This window comes from Vipera ursinii (genome assembly GCF_947247035.1).
Source record: "Vipera ursinii genome assembly, chromosome: 13".
Classification (NCBI taxonomy): domain Eukaryota; kingdom Metazoa; phylum Chordata; class Lepidosauria; order Squamata; family Viperidae; genus Vipera; species Vipera ursinii.
The window spans coordinates 13365165-13382164 of NC_139526.1; the positions used below are offsets into that span (position 1 = coordinate 13365165).

The 17000-nt window shown below is 46.9% G+C and overlaps 2 protein-coding genes and 1 long non-coding RNA gene across 4 annotated transcripts in view; 2 read left to right on the forward strand and 1 right to left on the reverse strand.

Annotated features, from left to right (window-relative positions):
* The window catches only part of LOC310646430, a 3498-nt gene extending 1235 nt beyond the window's left edge, over positions 1–2263 (reverse strand). The window contains exon 1 of the long non-coding RNA XR_014493685.1: positions 1939–2263. This is a non-coding gene — a long non-coding RNA (uncharacterized lncRNA). The remainder of the gene's footprint in view (positions 1–1938) is intronic.
* A 1357-nt stretch (positions 2264–3620) lies between these two features.
* On the forward strand, positions 3621–12764 carry RSL1D1 (ribosomal L1 domain containing 1). 2 transcript variants are annotated; one of them, XM_083372819.1, is made up of 9 exons: positions 3621–3863; positions 5319–5461; positions 6473–6611; positions 7602–7750; positions 7963–8064; positions 8723–8816; positions 9953–10075; positions 11175–11387; positions 12041–12764. In XM_083372819.1, exons 1-9 carry the CDS (start codon positions 3636–3638, stop codon positions 12137–12139), a joined length of 1290 nt encoding a protein of 429 aa, XP_083228945.1. In that variant the 5' UTR covers positions 3621–3635; the 3' UTR covers positions 12140–12764. The 2 variants fall into 2 exon arrangements, with proteins under 2 accessions (XP_083228945.1, XP_083228944.1); XM_083372818.1 differs by having other exon boundaries at positions 11160–11387; positions 12041–12760.
* Positions 12765–14015: 1251 nt separating this feature from the next.
* LOC310646243 (transmembrane protein 238-like) lies at positions 14016–16067 on the forward strand. The gene is made up of 2 exons (XM_083372513.1): positions 14016–15373; positions 15425–16067. Exon 1 carries the CDS (start codon positions 14128–14130, stop codon positions 14728–14730), a length of 603 nt encoding a protein of 200 aa, XP_083228639.1. The 5' UTR covers positions 14016–14127; the 3' UTR covers positions 14731–15373; positions 15425–16067.
* Positions 16068–17000: the final 933 nt, after the last annotated feature.

Here is a 17000-nt window from a genome sequence, read left to right on the forward strand (position 1 = left end):
TCTGGGAGTTGCAGTCCACGCACCTTCAAGTTGCCAAGGTTGAGAAACACTGCATTGGGTAGTTGGTAAGACTAGGATACTAAGCTTGTATCTTCGGCAGTGAGTGGCAGGCAACATCACTACCATTGCTAGGATTATAAGCTGTAGGAGAATAACAGTGGTGCTTATACTTATTTAACTGTATTTCCTATTCTAGAATTCATTACAGAAAGCCAGTTTTCCAAAGGCAAAGTTCCAAATGCTTTTCCAAATTGGTTGGCGTGTTCCAAGGAGAACACGCCCCATTTCTTTAAAAAAAAGAAAAGAAAAAAAAAGAAACAGGCAATCACACAACTGTTTCATTTTACACAGCTCTAAATTTAAAACGTTGCCGCCCTCCCCTTTTTTTTTCCTTTGTAACTGTGGAACGTCCATTTCATGTAAGGCTACATTGTACGGACGAAGCAAAGTTGACTGTCCTTCAAATTCATATGACTACAGTTGTAGCTACCATAATGCATGAAAATTTAAATAAATTTTATGTCTGCAAATATCTGGGCTTTTATATTTTTTTGCAGTAATATGAAAGCTTTTCATTATCGTAACTTTTTCAACAAAACTATCTGTGGATCGATCATTCCTTGTTTTTAAGTAACAAATAGGGGGGGAAGAAACTTTTTTTTTATTATTTTAAAAAGGCTAGGAGAGTAGACAACATTCTACTGTCTGGCACTCTTTGTTTGACATGTTGGATTTCTAACTGTATTTGGGCGTAAACTTTCACACTTGAGCAAAGTTTTCTGTGTAGAATTCCAGAACTTAAAAAAAAAGCCTGACACAGCATTCAGAAGAAAATGAGATAGTGTGCTGGTATCAAGCCAATCACCTTGTCATTCCCCAGTCCCAACAAAACAAGAGTTCACTCAGAATTGTGTGACCGTCCATCCCTAACCCCCTTCATGGATTACTGCCTTGTCGTGGCAAAGGGGCTTGCATAATTCAATGAAGCTATGCAGGGCCACCCAAAACGAAAAGGTCATAGCAGAGAGTTCTGACAAAACGTGATCCACTGGAGAAGGAAATGGCAACCCACTCCAGTATCTTTGCCATGAAAACCCTATGGACAGTACCAAAAGGCAAAATGATATGACACTGGAAGATGAGCCCCTCAGGTCGGAAGGCGTCCAATATGCTACTGGGGAAGAGCAGAGGGCTAGTACTAGTAGCGCCAGAAAGAGTGAAGCGACTGGGCCAAAGCCGAAAGGACGCTCAGGTGTGGATATGTCTGGTGGTGAAAGGAAAGTCCGATGCTGTAAAGATTTTTTCTCCATAGGAACCTGGAATGTAAGATCCATGAATCAAGGAAAGCTGGACGTGGTCAAACAAGAGATGACAAGACTGAACATTGACATCTTAGGTATCAGCGAACTAAAATGGACAGGAATGGGTGAATTTAATTCAAATGACCATCAGGTATACTACTGCGGGCAAGAATCAGTCCTAGAGGAGATCAACCCTGACTGCTCTTTAGAAGGCCAGATCCTGAAGCTAAAACTCAAATACTTTGGCCACCTAATGAGAAGGAAGGACTCACTGGAGAAGAGCCTAATGCTGGGAAAGATTGAGGGCAAGAGAAGAAGGGGACGACAGAGAATGAGGTGGCTGGATGGAGTCACTGAAGCAGTAGGTGTGAGCTTAAATGGACTCCAGAAGATGGTAGAGGACAGGAAGGCTTGGAGGAATGTTGTCCATGGGGTCGCGATGGGTCGGACACGACTTCGCAGCTAACAACAACAACCATCCCTAACACACTTGGAGAATGCATGGTTAAAAAAAAAAAAGCTGGGCTAGGCTAGCTGCCATCTTGAACGTACTCATTCCAAAATCTAACTGGAACAAAAAAAGATCATTTTCTCAAAAAATCAGATGGCTTTGTGTTCAAGGGAGGCTAGAACTCACCGTCTCCTGTTTTCCAGCCTGGCGTCTTCCTCTCTGCACCAAGGTCTCAATAAATCTCTGTAGTTTTCTCAGCAAGATTTCTCCGAAGTGGTTTGGCACTGCCTTCTTACTAGGACCAAGAGAGAAGGACTGGCCCCAAGGTCACCACAGTTGACTTTCAAGCCTAAGGTGGGACTAGAACCGACAAGTCTTCCAATTTCTAGTCTAGTGCCTTAAGTGTATCCCACATTGTCTCTCACTGTCTATGGAGATTCTCAGTCAGCCAGGTCATAATTGTCCCAAAGATGCTTTTCCAGGACTTTCTTGATTTTCTTTAAAGACGTTTCGCTTCTCATCCAAGAAGCTTCTTGAGCTCTGACTGGATAGTGGGGAATGGAAGGATTTGCGATCAGCTGTCTGCAAGGAGTATAAATCCTTCCATTCCCCACCATCCAGTCAGAGCTGAAGAAGCTTCTTGGATGAGAAGCGAAACGTCTTCAAAGGAAAAATGAAGTCCAGTTGCACTCGTGAAAAAGCATCTTAGAGCCTGTCTCTCACTCCAGCTGCAGCAGAATTTACTGCCTAGCCCCCTCATTCCCATATGTGTGGGAGAAGGATGCTGCAGGTTGACTTGGCCGCCTTCGGATTCAGTTGTTCACCTTAACCTTTATGAGCCAAGGAATGCTTTCTTGCCTCTGAACGTTAATGAAATGTTTGCTTAATAGAAAGATGGGAGGTCAGCAAAACAAATTTTGCAAAGTGAGTTATGCTGCTTATCTGTTTCTTGGCTGAAGAACTGAGCGTTATTTCTGACCTTGGGGCACTTGGAATCTTGAGGGTCCCGTTTCCCCTCTCCATATATGCAGAGTCATAGCAAGGAGCATCACTTAACGACCTTGGCTGGTTTTGCAAAACCGAAGCAGTGTCCCAACTAATGGAAGCTAGTGAAAAGATAGTATGAGTGTATTGTGCCATACGCTAAATAAATATTTATTTACTGCGATCTCTTGGGGGGGGGGTCACCAGCAAATTTTAGGGGATGTCACAAACTTGGAGGTGGTGTACTCAGTCAACCCTGGAGTCCAATTTCATACAGTCCCTGTTTTCCCCGGATAAACCAAACAGTCATCTGCAAACTGCATGCAGGCTGGGGAATTCTGGGACTTGGAAGTCCACAAAAGGTTTTTAAAAGTTTTAATTTTTAACTGTGTAATTAATATTTGGGGCTGTTATTTAATTTTTTCTTAACTTTTGTACTGTTGTTTTTTATTGCTGTTAGCCGCCCTGAGTCCTCCGGGAGATAGGGCGGCATATAAGTCTAATAATAATAATAATAATGATAATAATAATAATAATAATAATAATAATAATAATAATAATAATAATAATAATAATAATAATAATAATAATAATAATAATAATAATAATAATAATAAAAAAGCTGCCCAGTTTGAGAAACGCTGGATGACTTTATACAGATTAAACGTGTCCCATGCAGGCTGGGGATGGGTGTGCAATACTCCGTGACACTCCACCTTTAAGGGGGGGCTTTTATATAGGGCGCCTCCCCCCCAATACCACCCAGATTTCTGCATTGTCTTTTTTCCGTCCTTAACTCCAACCCGAAGTCTTACTCCGTTATCTGCCCCAGCAAACCCGGAAGTCCTGGTTCTATGGGCCGCTCTAGCATTTCCACCCGAGCTTCCGGTTTCATTGCTATGGCGACTCCCAAGTTCGACGGCTTCAAGGGCGGAAGTCCCTGCCCGCCACTCTCCTTTCCTAGCTCTATGGCGCCTTTCCGCTTCTCTGGCGAAGTAGGGGGCGCGCCTTCTGATTGCGTCACAGCCCGGCGACGCGCCAAGATGGCTGTCCCACGTGGAAGGAGAAGCATGGAGGAGGCAAAAGTGGAGCCGGCGGCGGCGGCGCCGCCTTTGGAGCAAGGCCAGGTGAGGCGGGGGCTTGAGGGAAAGGACCCCGAATCTGCCCCCTGGGCGCTGCCTTTTCACGGGTTGCGTTCCCACGACACGCGTTGCCCGGTGAACCCAGTTGCCGGGGTTCGCACTGCCTCCTATTAACATCCCCGCAGGGAGTCGGGCGTTTTAGTAAATTATTGCTGTTATTCTTAATATTATTTGGTGCTTTCGACTTAGTCTCGACTCCTGGCGATTGCCTGACCAAATCTCTGCGGGTTTCTTAGCAAGGTGGTGTTGTTCCCCCCCCCAGCTGTGGTTAGAATAGAATAACCCAGCTGGAAGGGACCCTGCGAGGTCTTCTAGTCCAACCCCCTGCTTAGGCAGGCAACCCTCTACCATTTCAGACAAATGGTTTGCCGTTGCTCCCTTCCTAGGGCCGAGAGAGAGAGCTACTGCCCCAAAGCTGGTTTTGGAGTGACTGACCCCCCCCCCCCCGATGACTTTTCTGCCTCCAAAAGCAAGACTAGAACTCACAGCCTCCCACTTTCCAGTCCGGTGCCTTAACCACTAGACCAAATCTGCTCTAAATTTTGCATATTTTTTTTAATCCAGCCTTTGTTATGTTTTATAAATATTTTTATTTATTTATTTTAATCCCATTTATATCCCGCCCTTCTCCGAAGACTCAGGGCGGCTTACAAGCTTAGCAGCAGCCTTCATTCTATGTATATGCCTGCTTATTAGGGCTTTCACCACCACCCCCAAGCGGCATTATTACAAAGTCAACTTATTGCCCCCAACAATCTGGGTCCTCATTATACCTACCTGGGAAGGATGGAAGGCTGAGTCAACCTTGAGCCCGGTGGGACTCGAACCTGCACTAATTGCAGGCGGCTGGTGTTACTTAAGGAGGCATTAGCCCACTGCTCCACCAAGGCTTTTAATATAGCTCAAGGTGACAAATATAATGCTCCTTCCTCCTCTTATTTTCACCATGCAGGTTAAGGTTAGACTTAGGCTGACTGAGAGAGGAATTGGTCCAAAGCTGGTTTCTCATACCTAAGGCAGTACTAAAACTCATCCCCACCTCCACCCCATTTCTAGTCTGGCACCTTAACTTCCGCCCCAATTGACTAGCAGTCCACCCACCCATCCTGACAGTTTCCTTAGACTTTTAGCAGTGGTAGGCCCTTGGTTTTTTCCCCCAGGGCTGAGAGAGGAACTCAGCTGGCTTCAGGTCTCAAGCTGGACTAGAACTCTTGGTTTCTTGCACAATTCCTTAACCACCACAGAGAAATTGCATCCTATACTATACACTTGCAACCCCCCAACCTGTGACTCTTGGCTGTTAGATTACAATGCCTTTATTTGCCAGTCTGTTTAGCCAATTTGATTAAGGACTGTGGGAAAGCAACACGTCTGGATTAAAGTGTTGTGCTTGGCTTTGAGACGTGGAGATTCTATGAGCGGTAAAATTTTTTGTTCCAGATCAAAAAAGCCACTCAAGCCTTGCTTGCATATAATGCGAACAGACAGAAGTCCGGAGACAAAGTGCTGTTGGATGTAGACCAGAATGTCTTTTTGATGATTACTGTCTGGAAAATCCCACCAAAGCAGCAAGTAATCAAAATGTAAGGCTACCTCTGGATTTTAGTTGTGCTTTTTCACCCCAGTGAAATGATATTCATGAATGGGCAAACTAGGAAGATTAGGAACTAAGATGCAGCAAGAAATTAGCCCAGTTCAAAAATACAAGGTCTTATATGCAGAGCAGGCAACTTAGGCAACTTTTTAAGACCTGTGAACTTCATCTCCCAGAATTCTGCATGACTGGCTGAGGAACTTTGGAAGTTGAAGTCCACAGGTCTTAAAAGTTGCCGAGATTGGCCAGCCCTGAAGTTGAATAAAAGTCAACAATACAGCTTACGACCGTAATTGAGCCCAAAATTTATGTTGCTAAGCGAGACAGTTGTTAAGTGAGTCTTGCCCCATTTTACAACCTTTCTTGCCACAGAGGTTAAGTGAATCACTGCAGTTGTTAAGTTAATAGCATATATGTTAAGTGAATCTGGCTTCCCCCTTGGCTTTGCTTGTCAAAAGGTAATCATAATCATCACAATAGAGTTGGAAGGGACCTTGGAGGTCTTCTAGTCCAACCCCCTGCTCAGGCACGAAATCCTATATCGGTAGGCAACCTTGGTTCTTTTATGACTCGTGGACTTCAACTCCCAGAATTCCTGAACCAGCCATGCTGAGGGGAAAGGGAGAGGTTTCCAAGCTGAGCTGTGCTGACTCAGGAATCCTGGGAGTTGAAGTCCACGAGTCATAAAAGAGGCCAGGTTGCCTACCCCTGCCCTATACCATTTCAGACAAGGTTGCAAAAAGTGATCGCATGACCTTGCAGGCCGTCATAAATGAGGTCAGTTGCCAAGCGTCTGAATTTGGAGCACATGACCATAGAGATGCTGCAACCGTCATTAAGCGTGCAAAACGGGTCATAAGTCCCTTTTTTCCAGTGCTGTTGTAACATCAGACAGTCACTAAATTAACTGCTGTAAGTCGAGGACCGCCTGTAATTGCATCTTCCAGCGGTCCCACCGCTTTTTGCTTTGCTGAAGGCCGCGGTCTGTTTGGTGTCCTAGAAACCTGCCTCATAGCATTCTGCCAGACACATCTGAGGTTTGCCTCTTCACCAAAGATGAACCTGGCTTAACAGCGGAACAGACTGAGACCTTGTACAGGAAGCTGTTGGACCAACATGGCATCAGAAGCATCACTGAGGTATGGAAACTTTAATGAAAGCTGTGCTTTCTCCTATCTCTGCTGTCTCTTGTTTTGTGAAAGGAGCAAAAGGCTGGTCCACAGGTGGTGCCCGCCAGAGTTTCTTCAAACATGTAGTTACGGCTTGCTGTGTAAACCATAGTTGCACTGCTTATCTAAATGCCTGTGAAGATTCTTAAGTCATCCAGGTCATGGTTTGCCCCAGAGGTGCTTTTTCAAGAGGCCACTGGACTGTCTTTGGGGTTTGTTGTGGTTTTTTTCTTTGAAGACATTTCGCTTCTCATCCAAGAAGCTTCTTCAGCTTCTGGGATACACTGGTTGCACCGTTGCACTGTTTGTTTGGTTTTGAGCTTGCTTTGTACAAATAGTCCTCAACTTACTTATTAAATTAATATACTGCCCAGTGCCGAGCAGGTCTGGGTGGCTCACAAAGATCATGAAAGCAAAGGTACCTTTAAGACCTTAAATGTTAAATAAACAGGGATGAAACAGACTTGCATCCATCCATTTATGCAATTATATTGGCGCTGAAAAAAGGGGGAATACGTACTGTGTAAGGGATGCGGTGGCTCAGTGGGTTAGGACGCTGAGCTTGTCGATCAGAAGGTCGGCAGTTTGGCAGGTTGAATCCCGAGTGCCGCGTAACAGAGTGAGCGCCTGTTACTCGTCCCAGCTTCTGCCAACCTAGCAGTTCGAAAGCATGTAAAAATGCAAGTAGAAAAATAGGGACCGCGATGGTGGGAAGGTAACAGCGTTCCGTGCGCCTTTGGCGTCTAGTCATGCCGGCCACATGACCACGGAGACGTCCTCGGACAAGCGCTGGCTCTTCGGCTTTGAAACGGAGATGAGCACCGGCCCCTAGAGTTGGAAACGACTAGCACACAAGTGCGGGGGAACCTTTACCTTTACCTTTACGTACTGTGTAACCAGGAAACTGTGGGAACAGGGGCTCCCAGTGGTTTTTTTTTTTCCCCTTCTGGTTTTTTGCAGGTCATCTCCTACAAAACGTTCAAAACGGAATACAAGCCCTTTGAAGCGAAACGCCGCCTGCTGAACCGGTTTGCTCTTTTCTTGTCCGATGATCGTATCAGAAGATTGCTACCTTCGCAGATGGGAAAACATTTCTATCAGTGTAAAAAGTAAATAAATCCCTGGCTTCATTTTTTTTATTTTTATTTATCAAATGTGTACAGCCGCCTGTTTCACAAAAAAAAGTGACTCTGGGCAGCTTACCAGTTACGTTCCCCCATCATCCCCCAAGTGGGATTAATTTGGTCTGGCCCATTATGAAGCCGCTGAATTTGAAGCAGTGGAAACCTCCTCACTTTCTACCACCTGTCTCCAATGCCAGGGCGCCTCTGTGTGTGGACCTGAAAGCCAAGGACCTAGCTAAGGAAATCAATAAACGCATCCATGGAACGATCCTGCCGGTCACTAACAAGGGCAGTTGCTAGTAAGTAGCTTGACTAGACATCTTACAGCTGAAATGTTTATTTCCTGCTTTAATAGGGGCGCCTCTCTGGTCCTGGGGGAGTGGGGGGTGGCATGGTGGCTCAGCAGTTAAGATGCTGGGCTAGAAAGCCAGCAGTTCAGGTTCGAAACCCGAGCACCACGCGACAGGGCAAGCTCCCGTCCTTGCCTCAGCTCCTGCCAAACCTAGCAGTTAGAAAGCGTGCAAATGTGAGTAGATAAATGGGTACCACTTTGGTGGGGAGGGCAATAGCACTCTGTGATGTCATGCTGGTCACAGGACCACGGAAATCTTTCCAGACCACGTTGGCTCAGTGGCTTGGAATGGAGATGAGCACCGCCCTCTGTAGTCAGCAACTGCTAGCGGAGTAAAATCCACAGGGACGCCTTTACCTTTTTTAGTTTAGTCCAGCTGTTCTGAGCAGCTGAGAGGGGAACGGCAGGCAAGCCAAGAGGACTGCCAAAAGGGGGGAAAAAATGGGGACTCTCTGATGCGATGATGCTAATTTTTTTGTGAAGCGTGGGCAGTTGGTAGGTCATCCATAGCATGTAGACCTCAAGCCCCTTTCTTTGTGATCTTGAGAGTATCGCAAGATGGTGCTACTGTAATCCAACAGGAAGAATTTCTGGGTTTTTTTCAGCATGGTTCGCATTGGGCACACCAGCATGGAAGCGTCAGAGATCACTGAAAACGTTATGGCAGCTGCCACAGCAATAGCTATCAAAGCTCCACAGGTAAAGCTGTTCAGTGATGTTAGAGAAGAGCAGGCAAAGGTGGGTGGGTGGTGGAGTTAAATGAGTCATCAGCCTAGAATCCTTACATTGCCACAAATCTTCTGAGTCTAGGCCCTCTTGAATTCTGTTGACCTTTATCTGAACTCGATTTAGTGGTGAACTTTAGTGGACTAGATCAGGGGTCCCCAGCCCCCGGTCCATGGAACAGTACTGGGCCACGGCATTCCGGCAACAAACGAGCACAAACAAGCAAAGCCCCATCTGTGATTCAGTCAGCACACAAAATCACACGCCCTCCGGTCCGCGGAAAAACCTCCCCACGTAACTGGCCTCTGATGCCCAAAAGGTTGGGGACCTCTGGACTAGATTCTTGTGTATCAGCTTAAGCAGTAAATCTTCTGAGCTGCAACGTAATATGCAGTCCTGGTCCTTTGCACCTGGCAGTGAACTAGTAAGGTTCAGACAGATTCTGCACAGGTATTTGTTGGCTTACGTACAATCCCTTAGCAACTATTCAAAGCTATGACAGACCCTTCCCCCAAAACAGCTACTTACAGTCCAGTTCTGACGACATCACATGCACCCCATGGTCGTTTGACCACAATGTGTTTTGCAGCCAAAACTGCCCATAGGAATTCATTGATTCGCTTAATGACAGCCACATTCACGCAAAGGCCACCGCCAAAAAAAGGGGAAAAAAAGGTGCAAAATTGGGTCCAGTCATGTGGCTGCCTTGACTTAGGACAAAAATTGCAGGTTTCTGTTACGGTCATAAGGACAAAGTGTATCTCCTTCCTTGGAGATGTACGGTATACATATACCAAATCTGGCAATTTGAGAATGAAATGTTGCATGGAGGGCTGAAAGATATTCTCAAAAAGACCTCCAGACGTTTCTTCATGCTGGCTGGGGAATTCTGGGAATTGAAGTCCATGCATGTTCAAACTGCCAAGATGGGGAAGCGTTCCTCCGAATCATACTCTTGAAGGACACACTGAATTAAGGATTCAGTGTTTCAAAATTCCCAAAGCAATTTAATGCGATTTATTTTTCGCCTTCGCTGTTACGTTTCATTGCCTTATGTCGCTACAGATGGTTGTTTGTTTGTTTTTTTCATCCTCTTTATGTTGCTCCAGATCTGGAAAAGCGTGAAAGTTCTTCACCTCAAAACCAGCAGATCAATTGCACTTCCCGTCTTTCACTCTGCTCTCCATGGTGTGGCTGCTGTTGAGAAAAAGAAAGGAGCCGGAATCCAACAGGTGAAGTTCTGAGTGGCACAGTCAGCCAAAGCCTCACGGGGGCTGGGTGTTCCCTATAAGTTGTGACAAGATCTCTATTTAAGCAGGCATTTTAATATGAATCCCAGTCTTGTAGTCTCTTGGCCTGTGTTCAGCAGCAATCCAGGCTCCTACCTGTAAGATTTTTTTTATTGTGCTGATTGGGCTATTTGGCGGGTCGAATCCCAAGTGCCGCGTAGCAGAGTGAGCGCCTGTTACTCGTCCCAGCTTCTGCCAACCTAGCAGTTCGAAAGCACGTAAAAATGCAAGTAGAAAAATAGGGACCACTACGGTCGGAAGGTAACAGCGTTCCGTGCGCCTTTGGTGTCTAGTCATGCCGGCCACATGACCACGGAGACGTCCTCGGACGAGCGCTGGCTCTTTGGCTTTGAAATGGAGATAATAATAATAATAATAATAATATAAAGTTGGAAGGTACCTTGGAGGTCATCTAGTCCAAACCCCTGCTCAGGCAGGAAACCCTATACCATTTCAGGCAAATGGCTGTCCAGTCTCTTCTTAAAAACTTCCAGTGTTGGAGCATTCACCACCTCTAGAGGCAGGTTGTTCCACTGGTTAATTGTTCAATTGTTCAGATGAGCACCGGCCCCTAGAGTTGGAAACAACTAGCACGCATGTGCGGGGGAACCTTTACCTTTACCTTTAGAGCAATATAACGTTGGCCCTGAGCACAATAATATGAAAGCAGTTCCCTCCTTTTGCTGCCGTCATAAATCACGTTCTCCAATTAGTTTGCAAGGTTTTTGCCTCCTTAGCTTAACCCGCCAATTCCTATCACCTCTTATTACATACAACCTTGAAAATGCTCTGCTGCTATGTTGTTATGTCTAACTAATCCCCCGTGCGTATCCTTCCTTCCCCCTCCCATCTTCATCTAACTTTAATTCTAAGAGCGATACCCAAGTGGAAATATAAAATAGCTGCTGCTTCTTCATCTTTTCTCCAAGCAAGAACATCCGACGTTAGCAGTGCTGACAATATGTTTAGCACGATGCCCATCTTAAAACGAAGGGATGCCTCCTTAACAATTTCTCCTTTTTTAAAGACTGTGCAAAGAAAGAAAACGAGAACGAAGAAGAAGAGAACGAAGACTAAGCCGAAGAGCACGGATCAGACGGACACAAGAGACAACGTGAGTGGGGCTCTTGAAGTTGACATGCCTAAAACGGACGGGGTGGATCCCACCGCCCTGAAATCAGAAGAGGAAGAAGAGGAAGACATTCCACAACTGGTTCCTATGGAAACGCAGCCCGCTGAAAAAAAAGAAGAGCAGGTATTTATTTCACCTAAGCTGAATTGTGCCAAAAACTGATCTCCTCCACAGGGAAAGACCTAAAGCTGGGGTCTTCAAACTTGTCCCTTTTATGACTTGTGGACTTCAACTCCCAGAATTCCTCAGACAGGCATGCTGGTTGAAGAATTCTGGGAGTTGAAGTCCACAAGCAAGGGTCTTCAAACTTGGCCCTTTGGTGACTTGTGGACTTCAACTCCCAGAATTCCTCAGACAGGCATGCTAGCTGAGGAATTCTGGGCGTTGAAGTCCACAAGCAAGGGTCTTCAAACTTGGCCCTTTGATGGCTTGTGGACTTCAACTCCCAGAATTCCTCAGACAGGCATGCTGGTTGAAGAATTCTGGGAGTTGAAGTCCACAAGCAAGGGTCTTCAAACTTGGCCCTTTGATGACTTGTGGACTTCAACACCCAGAATTCTTCAGACAGGCATGCTGGCTGAGGAATTTTGGGAATTGAAGCCCACAAGCCATAAAAGGACCAAGTTTGAAGACCCCTGGCCTAAAGTGTCTCAATTTAGGGCAACGTCTCCTGGCCTTAGCGACTTTTAAGACATCTGGACTTCAACTCCCAGAATTCCCCAGCCAGCTTTTCTCTGAATGCATCTTTCTGTCTTGGTTTTCCCTCTTGCAAATAGGTGGCCAAGCTGAGTGCAAAAAAACAGCTGGAGACGGGCTTGCCGAGGCTCCGTAGCAAAAGGAAAACCGGTCTGTCGGCAGGGATTCCTGTTTCGTAGCCAGAAACACCCGGAGAGGCCTCAGCCTTAGAGAAATCAAATCAACAGAGGCCTGGTCGAAAATCTAAGATGCCCAAGGAAGAGTTTTTGGAAAAGGCGCGGAGCAAGGATGCCCCACAGCCCTTGGCAAAACCAACTATGGTTCCTAAAAGGCTAAAAGCTCCTAAATCAGACAAGAAACCTAAGACCTCCAAACGGGAACTGAGCAGAGGAAAATGGGCTATTTCCATACCAAGATCAAAGCAAGGTTGGCAAAGAAGAGAGTCAATGCTGGCTTGCTTGTAAAGCATCCTGTGTTTTGTTTTTCACGGTGGGAATAAAAACGCTCTATTTTATTCTGTTCCCTGAAGCTGAATTTTCCAAAGGGGGCTGCCTTTCCTGTCTGGATTCCTGATAGGAACGTGACGATCTCCCGTTGCGTATAATAACATTTCAGAATTAGGACCAGCTTTACCCGTTCGGACCTTTATACAAACCAACAGACTGTATAAAAACATCTTTGCGTTTCCCAAGCAAAGTGCAAAGGAAAGGCAGGCTTGACCACCTTACTCCTTCTTGCCGTTTTTAGAATTCGGTAAATGTAAAAAAAAAATTAGGATGCTGCACAATTTACAATCTTTTTCATACAAAGATACAGGCTTTTCTGAATCATATGTGTGTGTGTATATGTATATGTGTGTGTGTGTATATATATATATGTGTGTCTGTGTGTGTATATGTATATATATATGTATGTATGTATGTGTGTATATATATGTGTGTGTGTGTGTGTATTTATATGTATGTATATATATCTCGGTGGCCAACCAGGTGAGGAGGGGGCATGTCTCTGCAGTGTGAGGGGTGTGGCCCTGCCTCAGCCCGGCGAGTGCTCCAGATGTGAAGGGTTCCTTGGTCAACTTGGTGGCTTGTCTCCCTCTCCCCTTACCTCTCCCTCCCTCCCCCCCTCTCCCTCCCTCTCTCTCAGAGCATGGCCCTCCTTCAGCCCCAGAGCTGCAGGTGTGACCAGCCATATCCTGCCTCTGTCTCAGTAACCAACTAGGTGAGAAGGGGGCCTGTTTTCACGGGTATGAAGAGCAGGGCCCTGCTTTATCCCAGCAGGTGCGTCTCCATCTGGGCCAGCTAGAGAATGGGGTGGGTGGGTGTGGTCCTAGCAGGTGTGAAGTGCATAGCCCTCCAAGGTGGGAGAGCGTGTTTATCCCGACTTGGTAACCCACTAGGCGAAAAGGCGACCAGCCAGATGAAAAAAAAGGGACCCCTGTCCCGGCAAGGAGGGGCTGTAGCCTGCCTTACCCCCCCAGGTGAGGCTTCAGGCATCAGTGGGCGTGTCTCATCTCCCATCTTGCTGACCAACCTGGGGAGAAAGGAGTGTGTCCCTGCCTCAGCGCAGCAGCAGCCCCACCTGCAGCTCAGTTGACCAAGGAGGGAGGAAAGGGTTGCCACCCACCCACCCAGCCTTTGCAGGTCTGCAGGGAGGGGCATGTGTGGCTTGGCCTGCCTCCCACCTGCTGGTCCTCCGAGCAGGGCTGGGCACCTCCCCGCTCCATCTGCTAAGCTTGTAAGCCGCCCTGAGTCTTCGGAGAAAGGCGGGATATAAATGGAATAAAAATAAATAAAATAAATAAATCTCCCTGGGCGAGCAGGGGGGGGGAAAGCTCCAGGTAGTGTCCCTGCCCCTCAGCACAAGATCACCAGGTGTGTCCAGGTGACTTAACTAGGGAGGAAAGGGGGAGTGCCCCCCTCTACAAGTTGGGTGGGTGGGTGGGGGGCTTGCCCTGCCTCCCACCTGGGGGGGGGATGCCCCGAGCAGCTCCACCTCCATCTGCTTGGCCACCTGGGCGCGCAGGTGGTGGTGGTGGGGAGGCGCGCGCTCCAGGTGCGGCCCGCTCAGGTGAGCGTCTCCAGGGGGATGACGCCAGCCCCCTCCGCCCACGGGGGTAGGTTAGGGGGGCGTCTCCGGCCCGGTGGCAGGGCTGCTGCAGGGTGGGATGGCGTCGGCGGGGCCCCCCCGGCGGAAGGGGAGCCGTTGCCGGGGCGCGCTGGGTCTGGCGCTCCTCTTCGACGCGCTGGGCTTGGCGGGCTTGCTGGTGGGCGGCTTGTTGGAGACCTCGGTCTCCGACCTGCTCATCTACCTGGGCGGCGTGGGCCTCTTCTTCAGCCTGCCCTGGTGGGTCTTCTGGCACGTGGGCAACCTGGAGGTGCCGCCCGACGAGCTGCGGGACGACGTGGGGCTGGCCTCCCGCAGCGGCGACGCCTGGAGCTTGGAGAGCTGGCGAGCCCGGCGCTTGGCTCGCCTAGCCCGGGTTTTCAGCGCCCACTTCTCGCTGCCCTCCGCCACCGCCACCGCCTCCGCCTCCTTCCCGTCCCAGGCCGGCCGGCCCCGCGCCCACTTCGCCGCCTCCAGCATCAGCGTCGCCACCGCCGCCGGCGGCCCCGACGAGGCGGAGAAGCTGCGCCAGCAGGCCCAGCAGTCCCAGCCCGCCCAAGACGGGCCATCCGAGCCGGCCCTTGCCAGAGCCGGCGCGCCCCCCTCCCTGCCCCCCCTCTCCCTTTCCAACGCCGGCACAATATCCCTGCAGGGTAGGTCATAATGACTTGGGCTGCTTGGCTACTGAGAGAGAGAGAAAGAGAGAGTCGGGCTTTGCGCAGGGCGCTCAGCCCCTGGCTGCAGAGTGAAGCTCTTTTAAGTTCAAGGACTTAAGAAAAAACTGTGCAAAAGAGCCAGTGTAGTGGGGTGCAGGATAAGAGGCCAGGCTGGATTGGAATAGAATTGGAATTGGAATGGAGTGGAGTGGAATGGAATGGAATAGAAAATAGAATAGAAAATAGAGTAGAATAGAATAGAATAGAAAATAGAGAATAAAATAGAGTAGAATAGAATAGAATAGAAAATAGAATAGAAAATAGAATAGAATAGAATAGAAAATAGAGAATAAAATAGAATAGAGAATAGAATAGAATAGAAAATAGAGAATAGAGAATAGAATAGAAAATAGAGTAGAATAGAATAGAAAATAGAGAATAAAATAGAATAGAGAATAGAAAATAGAGAATAGAATAGAAAATAGAGTAGAGTAGAATAGAATAGAATAGAAAATAGAGAATAGAATAGAAAATAGAGTAGAGTAGAGTAGAATAGAATAGAAAATAGAGAATACAATAGAATATATGGAAAGGGATGGAATAGAATAGAATAGAATAGAAAATAGAGAATAGAATAGAAAATAGAGTAGAGTAGAGTAGAATAGAATAGAAAATAGAGAATACAATAGAATATATGGAAAGGGATAGAATAGAATAGAATAGAATAGAAAATAGAGAATAGAATAGAAAATAGAGTAGAGTAGAGTAGAATAGAATAGAAAATAAGAGAATAGAATAGAATCTTTATATGGAAAGGGATGGAATAGAATAGAATAGAATAGAATAGAATAGAATAGAATAGAATAGAATCTGGAAAGGACCAAGGATCAGGAGAACCTATGCCATTTCAGATAAATGGTGGAAGGCAGGAGATGTGAATTCTAATCCTGCCTTAGGCATGAAAGCCAGCTGGGTGGCTTTGGCACATCACCTGGAGATGGTGAGTTCTAGTTCCACTTTAACCATGAAAGCCAGCCAGGTGACTTTGGGCCAGTCCCTGGCTCTCAGCCCAACCCACCTCACAGGGTGGTTGTTGTGGAGAAAATAACCAGAAGAAGGAATATTAGGTATGTCTGCTGCCTTGGGTTGTTTACAAAAATGATAAAAAGGCGGGATTAAAAATCTCATAAATGTCGAAGAGGGGGCAGTTTGTAGCAGGTCACTTCTGCGTTCGAACTCTGGAGCCTCGTCCAAGCCTCTCCCGCTTTGTTCATTTAATAACTACGTTACTAAGGCAACGTTCCCAGAAGAGTTAGTGGAATTTGTTTTCTTTTCCAGGTTTGATTGGAAGCTTTTATTCGTGGAAAGATCGTGGAAAACAAGAATCTTCAAAGTCAATGGATTCCACCAAATGACATAAAACATACTTCTCTGACACAGTTTATACATCCAGGAAACTATTTATGCATCCAAGACAGTTGAACTACATCATAAAAGGACTGTGCTCACTTGCTGAAGTGAAAGAATTAATTTATGGGCCTGGTCAAGACTGATGTCCATTACATAATAGCTGGACCAGCATTAGGGCTTCCGAAGTTAAAATTTTAAAGTAAACGCATTCACCAAATTGTCAAAGCACTCATCCTTTTGAAGCTAAACTCAACAAAATCTATAAAACTCCCTTCAGTGCCCAACAACACATCTTAAAAAAAAGTTTTACTGACTGTTGAGACACCCTGAGGGATCCAAATTGAAGGGGGTTAAGATAACCTTTATTGTCATTTTTTTTACTTGTGGGCACAATGGCACACATCAAAAATGAAATTTAGTTGCCCGCTCTCAAAAGTGGAACACATGCATGACACACACCTAACCGTACTATTTACACATATGTATAGAGCTACAGGGATGTGGTGGCTCAAAAGGGACATGGTGGCTCAGTGGGTTAAGACACTGAGCTTGTCGATCAGAAGGTCGGCAGTTTAGCGGGTCGAATCCCGAGTGCTGCGTAACAGAGTGAGCGCCTGTTACTCATCCCAGCTTCTGCCAACCTAGCAGTTCGAAAGCACGTAAAAATGCAAGTAGAAAAATAGGGACCACTCCGGTGGGAAGGTAACAGCGTTCCATGCGCCTTTGGCATCTAGTCGTGCCGGCCACATGACCACGGAGACGTCCTCGGATAAGCGCTGGCTCTTCGGCTTTGAAACGGAGATGAGCACCGGCCCCTAGAGTCGGAAACGATTAGCACGCATGTGCGGGGGAACCTTTACCTATAGAG

What these genes read in the sequence shown, in the direction of transcription:
- LOC310646243 (XM_083372513.1), top strand. Translation starts at nt 14,128, where the DNA reads ATGGCGTCGGCGGGGCCCCCCCGGCGGAAGGGGAGCCGTTGCCGGGGC.
- RSL1D1 (XM_083372818.1), top strand. Translation starts at nt 3,636, where the DNA reads ATGGCGACTCCCAAGTTCGACGGCTTCAAGGGCGGAAGTCCCTGCCCG. An exon ending in AAGCAGCAAGTAATCAAAAT is followed by an intron (nt 5,462 to 6,472) that starts GTAAGGCTACCT and finishes TTGGTGTCCTAG; the next exon opens with AAACCTGCCTCATAGCATTC. An exon ending in GCATCAGAAGCATCACTGAG is followed by an intron (nt 6,612 to 7,601) that starts GTATGGAAACTT and finishes GGTTTTTTGCAG; the next exon opens with GTCATCTCCTACAAAACGTT.